Source organism: Leptonotus elevatus, chromosome 19, assembly GCF_054856555.1.
Source record: "Leptonotus elevatus isolate MCC_2025b chromosome 19, RoL_Lele_1.0, whole genome shotgun sequence".
NCBI classification, from domain to species: domain Eukaryota; kingdom Metazoa; phylum Chordata; class Actinopteri; order Syngnathiformes; family Syngnathidae; genus Leptonotus; species Leptonotus elevatus.
Window position 1 is genome coordinate 13513054 of NC_141257.1, and position 11352 is coordinate 13524405.

At 36.7% G+C, this 11352-nt stretch overlaps 1 protein-coding gene across 1 annotated transcript; it reads left to right on the forward strand.

Moving 5' to 3' along the window:
* Positions 1-873: 873 nt before the first annotated feature.
* LOC147158076 (uncharacterized) lies at positions 874-10999 on the forward strand. The gene is made up of 7 exons (XM_086063344.1): positions 874-901; positions 953-1016; positions 5224-5266; positions 9451-9501; positions 9576-9691; positions 9780-9836; positions 10288-10999. The coding sequence occupies exons 1-7, from the start codon at positions 874-876 to the stop codon at positions 10997-10999; spliced, it is 1071 nt and encodes a 356-aa protein (XP_085919470.1).
* Positions 11000-11352: the final 353 nt, after the last annotated feature.

Below are 11352 nucleotides of genomic sequence, written 5' to 3' on the forward strand. Positions count from 1 at the left end.
TTATATATACAAATGTATATATATATATATATATATATATATATATATATATATATATATATATATATATATATATATATATATATATATATATGTTTTTATTTTCACTTTTAGTCATTTATTTATTTTTGTCATTTATTTATTTTGAATTTGGGCAGTTTTGGTCCTCCATATTGTTGTAGCTGTTGGAAGAAGCTATTTGACGCTTCTCTAGTACATGCTGCCAATGAGGTAACATATTTGCAATCATTTGCACTCTTTCTGTTAGTATTTACGATGCCTTTGGAAGTACTGTACTATCGTTAGCTCGCTAGCACGCTAGCGCTAATCCGTTAGCATGCTATCATCATTATCAATTATTTTGTGGATGTTGACAGACTGGAACCACTTGGACTCATAATTTTCGACTGGAGGGGCGTAACAATCTATATATAGTGCAATTTCTGCAGAAGAGTGGAGATAAGAATAAACACTATGAGAAAAGTGAAACATGAATTTGCGTTATATCTGCGGAAATCAATAGAAAAGTTCATAAAACCAAACATGGATTGACTCATGTAAATCCACTTCTATGTCATTGTACATATTAAGAACAATCACTTATCGACAGTTTGGCACAAACTGCAAGACTATTTTGGATTTTCTGTGGGTGTGCACGCACACTTTTACACAGAACATTCTTTGAAGGGCAGATAGTGAGTCTTACACAATATCACCCACTGAATTAGTGCGGTTTTCTTGGTGCACAATAGCTTGTTCTGACAGCAACAACCACTCTCTGTCTTCCAACTCCTTCTTCCACAATATGACAAGGTTTTCACACAAAGGAAGGGAAAGTTAATATTAAAAGCTCCAAAGGTTACAAGCTACAAGATGACAACAGTTTTGGAGCTATTGTTTGGTGACAACGGAACATGATTTATGTCCAAAACTTTGCCAAAACCTGTTCTAGGAAACCAGGCCAACATGGGAGCAATTATTCCCAAGAAGACATCCCGTTTCTCACTCAAGTTCATGTGAGCATGCAGTGGAAATTTCCTGCTCAAGATTGATTGATTAAATTAAAATCAATCTCGGCTTCGTCTTTGTCTCACTAATTAGTGCTTACCCCAATGTAACTAAACATTGTCCAGTTAAAAGAACAGTAGCTACTGTATAAGTACCATAAATGTCAATGGTAAGAATACAAACTCAAAACCCAGCACACCTCACCAAACTAATCATTGGTAATATCTTTTAATGTTGATGTCGGAGCGCAACAACTTGCAGCCAAGGGGAAAGGCAAACAGATAGCAGTAAAAGGCCACGGTAGAACTTTTAGTAAGGGACAGAAACAGAAAACTTAAAATTAAGAGAGAAAATATTTATTGTAAAACTAAATTCTTGTTAAAGATACAAATTAGCCTTTTTGCTCTTTTTTTTCCAACTCGTTTCCAATCTTGTTTCCATAAACTGTCAAAGTTGAAAAACAGCACAAAAAAAATATGATTTTTTTTTTTACTTGCATGCACCATTTAGAAACATCAATTGTCTATGAGTGGCATCTGTTCAATGGTCAAACCTAACATGCACAGGCATGTTCTGCCTCTGGTCCCTAGTCTGTAACTTCTGTGGTGAGAGCAGACGATGATCATACCATTCACTAAACCAAAATTACAGACAGCAGAACATTTTAGCAAAAAGAAAATTTAATTATTACTTGCCCTCAATAAAATGCTCCAATCGGTCAGCAATGAGGCTAAAGGCAGCGTTCGCTACACTCCCACAGTGTTGAGTTACAAGGTGGTAAACGTTTGAATGCATTCAAGCTACATCTGCATGAAAGTAATTACAGCCGCAACTTTGCAGTCTGTAATTGCCAGAAATAAACAGTCAGCAAATAGTAATCAGTTTTTATAACAGTATTAATCACAAATATCATGCTGTTCTGACAAAAATAAAAAAAATACAATAAAATAAAAATAATCATAAACAGGTTTAAATCCTGCTATTGTGCCATCCAAAATGCCAAAATAAATGTTGCATTTTTAGTGTGGTATCTTCTTCTGACATCAGTGGATTACAAAACTGTGCCATCATTCAACAAAAACAATTTAACAATTTAAAATTGCGTCCCAAATCACATACAGTACAATCATGACATTTACATTTTCATCATTTGAAATCTTCTACATTTGGTTTAAGCCCTTTCAACTCTCTTCATACATTAATTTCTTCAAATAGCCAACAAATTCTTGGTGAATTACACTTTTCTAATTATTATCACAAGATGTGAATGTAATTGCAATGGGCTAGGCATGTTTGCTAATGATAAATGAATCAATTTTTTGGGGGGGGGGGGGGGGGGCTGGGGGTTAGAATGTCCCCTGGATATTATTTGTATGTTTTTTGAGTTTTTTAAATTTAATAATAATAATAATAATAATAATAATAATAAAAGAGAAGCCAACCAACAATAAATAAATAAATAAATAAATAAATAAAAAATCTTTCTTCAAATAATAATCAGTAGATTACAAAACTATGCCATTTTTCAACAAAAACAAAGAATTTAAAGTTGTGATCTAAATCACATACAATACAATCATGACATTTACATTTTCATCATTTGAAATCTTCTGCATTTGGTTTAAGTCATTTAAACTCTCTTCATTAATTAATTTCTTCAAATATCCAACTAATTCACAGTTTTCTAATTATTATCACAAGCTTTGAATCAAATTACAATGGGCTATAGGTATGTTTGATAATGATAAGGGCTCGGTGGTGGGGGTGGGTTGAGGGGCGGGGGATCGGTGATTCCCTGGATATTATTTGCATGTTTGTTGAGTATTTGTATTTAATAATAATAATAATAATTAATAAATAATAAATAAATAATACAAATAAATAATAATAATAATAATAAAAGAGAAGCCAACCGACAATGAATGAATGAATGAATAAATAAATAATTAAATAAATAAATACATTAATAAATAAATAAAACCTCTTTCTTTCTTCAAATAAAAAGAAAACGTTTAACAAGTTGATGAGGACATGAAAATTATTATAGGAGCTTAACTCAAGGCAAAACAAATTAATTGCAAACATTTGCATTTTCTGTAGGCAGCTTAAAAGTATGACTGCAAACGTTGATTTCTTATTTCCACTTGACTCATGATGGGATGAACTGTAGCTGAAAATGGGCAAATACACACAAGCAGCCATGGTCCAAATACAGTTGCTGAGCGAACCCAGTGATCATGGTTCCCCAAGGAAGCCACTTCTAATAAATATACAGCAATGGCCCTCCCTGGTGGCAACAGCTGCGTGTATTCATTTGTACCACATCTGCACATTCTCTCTGATGACATTTCTCTGTTTAATTCCCTTGGGGCGCGTGTGCCAAGATTGGGATGAATCATTCATATACAGATTCAAAAAAAGAAAAGTGTTAAGAGAGAATATACAATGTGACACCAGCCGCACCCAGTCTGCCCTGGACATCACAGGGACTTAAAGTGGAAGTCAACTTTAAACATTTCTTGACAATAATATGTTATATGTGACCTCACTAGTCTAAACATGACATTTTGATTAATATTACATTTGTGGAATACGACTCATGAAGCAAAATCCAGCCGTTTTTATTCATCTCGGGGGCGGCCATTTTGCCACTTGCTGTCGACTGAACATGACATCACAGTTGCTCAGGGCTCAGGCAACGACCAATCACAGCACACCTGTTTTCTGAAGCTGCGCTGTGATTGGTTGTTACTTGAGACCTGCTTAACTCATATGGACTATATGCCACGGAGGAGGCGGGACTTCCGACTTCCGGGTATCCCCCATCAACTTTGTTTCCGTTTCCGGTTCGCGACGTGGGGGCCGCGTCCCAGTACTCCCTAGTACGCTTCCGCCTTTGTGCCCCTCGGCTGCGCGTTCCTGTCGACGGGTGCGAGACTGCGAGTGTCTAGTGTCTGTCTCAGTGTCCGAAGCATTTCAGATAGCCGAGACGCCCTTGGTTGGGGAGCGCAGGGGTGGGGGTGCAAGTGTTGGAACGCGGAGAGCAGTGGCTGGAAACGGCGCTGATGTGTAAAACCCGGAAGTCGGAAGTCCGTGGCATCTACCCCATTCAACTAACGCAATATTGAACTAGAATAAGTGCAATTTCAGCAGAAATTGCGTGGGAATGCTGGAAGCTGAATGCTAATAGCTGAATACTTATGAAGTAAATTAAAAGATAAATTATGTGAAAATTACAAAGTATTCATTGTAGTATATATGATAAATGATAAATGAATAAAAAGAACACTTGAACCCAGGAGGAATTTTTTAAGCTGAAGTTGAAATTTATATGGAAAAGTGTTAACTGAAAGTACCCTCCATTCATTTAGATGGAAAAGTGGAACTAATGATATCCAATGGAAAAATGCAAAAAAAAAAAAAAAAAACACTCAATAGCGCCACCTAGGCATGCATTACCCTCCATTCATTTACATTGAAAAAGTCGAACTATGATAGTCAGTTGGTATCCATGTATATTCCTTAGCATAATTGCCATGGATACATTTGCAATGTACAGTCGGAGGTGGGATTCAAACCCACGACCTCCTGGTTACTGGACAAGGCAATTTAAGTTGAAATTTGAATGGTGTAAATTGGATGTATTATGTGGGAGTTACTGCACGGCAAAAAAGAGGAGAAAAAAAAACACAATAACATTCCCATAACTAGTGGGGCTGCATAGAGCATATTGTCATTATTATTATTTTTGGGGGGAGGGGGCGGGTCCCCTTTAATAGTTTTATATGTATATATTAGGGCTGATTAGGTCGATTTATCTTTCAATATTTTTATTCCTAACTCACTCAAATTTTGTGAAAAATACCAAACCTTGGGGGTTAAAAATACCTAAACATAATGACAATTCGGCTCGATTTCAAAAACTGTCGACACTGAGTTGCATACAAACAAATCAGTAAACCAATATAAACAGACCAATCAAAGTTAATAAGCATCTGATGAAACAAATTCCAGCTTTCAGCTAAGCCCAAGACTGCAGCAAGCAATGTTTGACCTGTGAGCAATTCAATCAAACGATGTGATCTTTTCCAGGGCAAGCTGTCATCATCTTCTCCCTCACTGCAGAGGCCAGTGGATGCATCCAGTGGGTACATATTGGGTGTGCCAGCAAAGGAAGTAGCTCTCATCCTGTGCCACCTTCTGCTCTTGTTGCAGACAGGAAATACCACCGTCACCCAACACTGATAAGAACAAGAAAGTGAAAAAAAAAGAAAGTGTATCCATGTGTTGCTCAATGCTGGACTGCAAAAGCACTAACAAAAATTCTTCATGTGGAAAAGGAATGAGATGGAGAAATAGGCAGGTGATGGATAGTGATGAATATATTTGAGGAAGCATTAAATACACTTACATATTTTGATGGTACTTAAGCCGTAGTGGCAACAATTTTGTTGGTAACCATTAAATATTTCGCTATTGCTTTATTGACCATCATTCTAACAAATGTGCTGCTTGCTTTCTTCATCTACTTTAAATTTTTTTATAAAAATCATGTAAACAAACAAGATATTAACCTTTCATAAATATATTTTAGATGCTTTAGGGACATGGGGGCAAGTCAAAAATGGTCTTTATGTTAAAATTTCCCAGTCCAAACAGTATTTTGGATTAATATGGCATATGTGGAATATGACAAAATAAATAAATAAATAATAGCAAAAGAGAAGATGAACCTGTTTTTATCCATTTCAGGGGGCGGCCACTTACTGTCGACTGAAAATAACGTCACAGTTGGCACACACGGCTCAGCTTGCAAATATCACATGACCAAACTCAGTAAACAGTTGAGCCGTAATTGGTCATTACCTGAGCCCTGAGCAACTGTGATGTCATTTTCAGTCAACAACAAGTGGCAAAATGGCCGCCTCCTGAGATGGATAAAAACAGCTGGATATTTCTGCTTTTTTCATTTTCACAAATGCAGTATTAATCAGAATGCCATGTTTTGATGAGTGGGGGCAAATGCTACATATTATTGTACACTCTAAAAAGAGATGGGTCAAAAGTAACCCGATTATGAATCAAAAATGGACCAATCCACTTTATGGGTCAATTTCACCCAACTTTGAGTCAAAGAAATGGGTCTTTTAGTGTAAAACAAATCGTAAATATTGGTCAGATCCTTTACTTGGGTCAAAAAATTTGGTCATTTTATATAAAACATCCCAGAAAGTTGGGTCAAATTGACCCAAGTAAAGGATCAATCCATTTTTGACCCATAAATGGGTTATTTTTGACCCAACTGTTTTTAAAGTTTAAAGACATTTTTTGACTTGACTTCCGTTTTCACTACAACAAAATAATCACTCAAGCATTTAATGCACATACAACATTAATTCAATCTAAAAGTAGAACCTGATTCTCATTGTTATATTTATTATTGTTATTGTTATTATTGCTTTGTCCGTATTGATTCTTTAAATTATAAAGATTAGTTACACAGTGACAACTTAGCATTGGATGAAGCATGTAAACATTGGCGTCATTAAAAAGTAGCAACATTGTTCTATTCTATTCATGTGCCTCACCTTGGCCTTCTCTTGCACATTATATTATATTATATTATATTATATTATTGTATTATATATATATATGTATATATATAATTATATATTTTAATTATATTTTACAAAAAAACTTAGATATTATTAAAAAAAATATTTTTGGAATGATTACAGCATAATTATTATTTACTTTTATTATTTTATTAATTTAATTTATTTAATGTATTTATTTTTATTAATTTTTATTAATTTTATTATTTAATTAATTTATTTGTATTTATTTGTATGTATTATTTTGTATTGTATTTTTCATACTGTAAACTGTAATTCTTTGTAATTCACACATTTACACACATCTAAAAAATATCATTGACTGGCTCGTTACTGAAGTTGAAATCAATTCTGACCAAGTAATGAGGGATGTGCGTTTGAAGTGCGTATGATAACTTGAATATTGACAACGTGTTTAACTCAGAGAGAAACATGGAAGACATTTTAAGGGATCCACAAGGACTTCATTTCTTGGCTCGTCATGTGAAGCAATCCTTCTCTCTGATCAAGTTTTGGAAACAACCATTGCTACAAAACGATGCTTACGCACACCAAAAACTATAAGCATCTGATACCAACGTCAACGACACGTCAATGGACCCTGGACCAACCAGATGAAGACAACTTTAGACTTTCACTTTGAAAGATTGTAGAAGATTGGGTCTAGGAAAGATAGTTCTGTTGTTCGGTCTACATCATCTCTGCTAAGGCTAGGATGAATGCATTGCAACGTAAATAACAAATAACAAAACAAATAAAGTTTCTACAAAATGTATCCATAGCGTTCCTAAAGGGACAATCAAACAAAACTTTTGAATGCGTCTGGTGAATGACGAGAGCACGGCGTGGGGGAGGGTGACTCTCACGATCTCGTGTTGATTCTTTAGGAACGCGACAAGGCTTATCTAGCTTTCTTTATATCCGTTTCCCATTGCTCGGCAGAGAGCCAGCCATTATACGTCACTACAGACTGAATGCGTTGCAACGTAAATAACAATGGCGGCGTACGTCCAAATAAAGTCTCTACAAAATGTATTCAACTGGAAATGATTTTTGAAAAATGAATCTCACAGTTATGTTGGTGACAACCAAATAAATAATATAGATCAAACTTGTCATGACAATCGGGGTTCCTTTTAAGGAGAGCACTCCCATCAGCTCTCCTGATAACGTGATGATTTAAATATTTGAGAAAAAACGGATTTTTGGAGTTCGGGCTTTCTTTCCGTCACCGAGACTAATCTGAAACATGTATCGGAGATAAATTCACAGTTCTTGAGAACTGTTTGTTAAGACTGGGGGAAAAAAACAGTGCTTTACGATGCATTTGCTTTTGGGGGAAATGGGGCACTGCATAAAAAAAAAAAAAGAGTGAATATTTTGAATTTCTAAGGGATTGATGAATTTCAAACATAAAATTACACAAGTGTTGTTTTCTGCCTACAGTATCTCACGAGTACACCTCATCCCAGTCAAAAAGGATCTTTTGACGTCTATAGCCGTCAATGGCAGTGAATGAGTGAATGCCTTTCCAAAGAAGTCCAACATTTACTGCCTACTCGCGTAGCAGCTAGCCACTAACGCTAGCGCCACTTTATTAATTGACATGATTTCAGGATGACTTGTGGGTGTTTTTAGTTAATGAACACGAATGACGAAAAAAACTAACAAACACTTTTGTTAACAAAATAAAATCAAAATGCTTTTAAAAAATGAAAACTAACAAACTACATTTTACATGTACAAAACTTTAATCCTAGCAAAAATGTCCTTTGTTTTATTCTTTGGTAATACGTCGAATACATGAGCATTTTAAACGGATTTATTTTGGTATTACAAAACGGCTGTATATAATATAAAAAATAAATGAAAATTCTTATAAAAACCAAAAACTGAAACAACTTGTTTATAAACGAGGCATCATTATAGTAAATGTCCTTTGTTTTCGTGTTTTGTCAATATCAGTCATGACTTTGAAAAGTTTTTATTTGGGTGTTGCTGTCTGTTTGTACATAAGAGGAAAATGCTACTATCTATAGGACATTACAGAAATTGTAGTTATTTTCACTTAAAAAAAAAAGGTAAATTCACAATGAAATTATGGTAAAATTTTACGTTTTATTCCATTAAATAACAGACAAATATTTGTGAAATGATGATACATTTGCAAACGTATTTTACCAATCAATATATGTATTTTTTATGGAGTTTTTGTGTGTAAAAGAACATAAATATTGTGTGTTTTTACAGTTACAGTGATTCCATGTAATATCAGAGTTTATTTTTATAAATTAAATATGTTTAAAATACAGAAAAAAACCCATAAAATAAAAAGCAACATTTTATTATATTACAGTGTAAAACAAGGGTCAGCAACCTTTACTGTCAGAAGAGCCATTTTAGGCCAAATAAATAAATAATAAATAACTACCATTGCTTTAAGCGTTCTCTTCAGTTCAGAGGCTGCATCAAAGCCTTCTGTATGCTCTAGCATAAAAACATAAATAAAAAACGTATAAATAGGTTTTTGGGACGATGGTAATATTTTTAATAGAACGTGTTTATACGTTTTTGGGAGCAAATGAGTTAAACAATATTTTAGCAAAAAATGTAAAAAATATTCATTTCTACAATTTTTTTTCCAGGAGAGGGACTAAAGAGCCACAAGTTGCAGACCCCTGCACTAGTACACTCTTTTGTTCTAACTCGTAAGACAATTGTGACAGAAACATGTACTAATACGTGCATGTGGACAATTCAACGCATTAAGTTGAACATCGAATAAATTGCACAAATGACTTTGCATTACTACTTTTTCCCTTAACAGCTCTATTACGACCACCTCTACTGCAACTGCTACTATCACTATTTTTACGACGTACTACTATTACTCCATAGTCCATGGAGTCCATGCTGATCAGATTCATCAAAATTTGTTTTGTGTGTGCACAGATGGCAATGATGCTTCAGCACCTGGTGGTGGCGCTGTTGCTCATCATGGCGACACCGACTTACAGCGTAATCGATACGAAAAATTTGCTCAAAATAGTAAATGGAATTCGAAACAGGTATGTGTGACGAGACTTCAGCTCTATAAAGTGCGTCTTTGTGCTAATGCTAACGCACTAATGTGACCTTGCTTCTGCTCTCCCGCAGGATCATCGTACAAAGGTGGGTGCGTCCCAGCGACATCATCATCATTTACCTCGTCAAGTGTGTGTCAGAGCAAAAGTACACACCAAATTGAGCATATGTTGCTTTTCTTCATTTTCTTGAAGAGGAAATCTGAAATATTGAATACATGTTGTACATAACTTTGCTTTTGTTTTATTTTAAAAGGGGAAGTAAACCCTTTTTTTTTGGGACAATAATATGTTCCCGACTAATCTATCTATCTATCTCTCTATCTATCTATCTCTCTATCTATCTATCTATCTATCTAACTATCTATCTATCTATCCAGTCAAGAAATATTTAAGGTTGACTTCTTGAATATTCAGCATTTTATTGAACAACCATACAATGGTTTGAAGTTCCCAATTTTGAGAGTGAATCCTGTTGATGTCTGGGCCCAAGTGGACTTGGCTCAGAATTAGAAGCCAGAGTCCAGTCAGGATTTTGGTGCTAATGTTTCTTTGGCGCTTGTGTGTGTTTCCTCTCACAGCCACGTGCCCATGCCCATGTTCAGCGTGGCCGTGAGCATCCCACCCGACAACAAGCCGGGCTTGTACGACCTCGATCAAGTGGAGGATGTGGGCCAGAACGTGACTGACATAATCAGGGCGTGCCGCGTCTATGCTGGCAACAACGTAGTGGCCGCCACTGTTCTGAAGTGGCCCAACAAGTCGGGACGTTGTGCCAACGAGCCCGTGCCGTGGAGCGATGTTGTGAGACAATGCAAAAAATGCATACACAAAGGCAACCTCATCACGTTGACCGACATGAAGAACTGTGGCTGTAATGTGTATAAACCCCGTGCGGAGCACGCCGAGTACCGGGTTCTCAAAGAGTTCAACCGCTGGGCAAAGAGTAAGGACAAGTCGGGTCTGTTGGTGTTCTATGTATTTTCGTCGCCGTGCATTCGTGTATGCACCAGTGAAACCCATGCGAATAGCATCCTCAATTTGGTGGAGCGCATCAAAGATTGGGCGGAGTACGCGTTCGTCTTTTCCAAGGTTTTCATACCCCCCGATGGCCCGATAACCAACGGCGATTTGAAAGACGGCCTTCGCAGTCTGGGGAAACATCTTTCTCCAAGCCAGCAGCACAATAGCGGCCTGCAAAAGATCTTCCGATGTGATCATGTTAAGTGTGTCAGCTGCGCCAGCGGGACTGAAGTCACACCTTGGTGTTATTCGGATAATGTAGCAGGTTGACAAACAAGAAGAGGGGCAGTGAGGGGAAATGGGCAAACAGGAAGAGGGGCAGTGATCGGAAATGGGCAAACAAGAAAAGGGGAAGCGACGGGAAATGGGCAAACAGGGAGTGGGGAAGTGAGGGGAAATGAGCAAACAGGATGTGGGGCAGTGAGGGGAAATGGGCAAAGAGGAAGTGGGGCAGTGAGGGGAAATGGGCAAAGAGGAAGTGGGGCAGTGAGGGGAAATGGGCAAAGAGGAAGTCGGTCAGTGAGGGGAAATGGGCAAAGAGGAAGAGGGGCAGTGAGGGGAAATGGGCAAACAGGAAGTGGGGCAGTACATACCGGTTCAAAGCGAAGGTGGGGCAACACGAG

Excerpts from the sequence above, each read along its gene's own strand:
- LOC147158076 (XM_086063344.1), top strand. The coding sequence starts at position 874 with ATGACAACAGTTTTGGAGCTATTGTTTG. Across the intron at positions 902-952 it reads AGTTTTGGAGCTATTGTTTG|GAAACCAGGCCAACATGGGA; the intron begins GTGACAACGGAA and ends AACCTGTTCTAG. Across the intron at positions 9,502-9,575 it reads ACTATCACTATTTTTACGAC|ATGGCAATGATGCTTCAGCA; the intron begins GTACTACTATTA and ends GTGTGTGCACAG.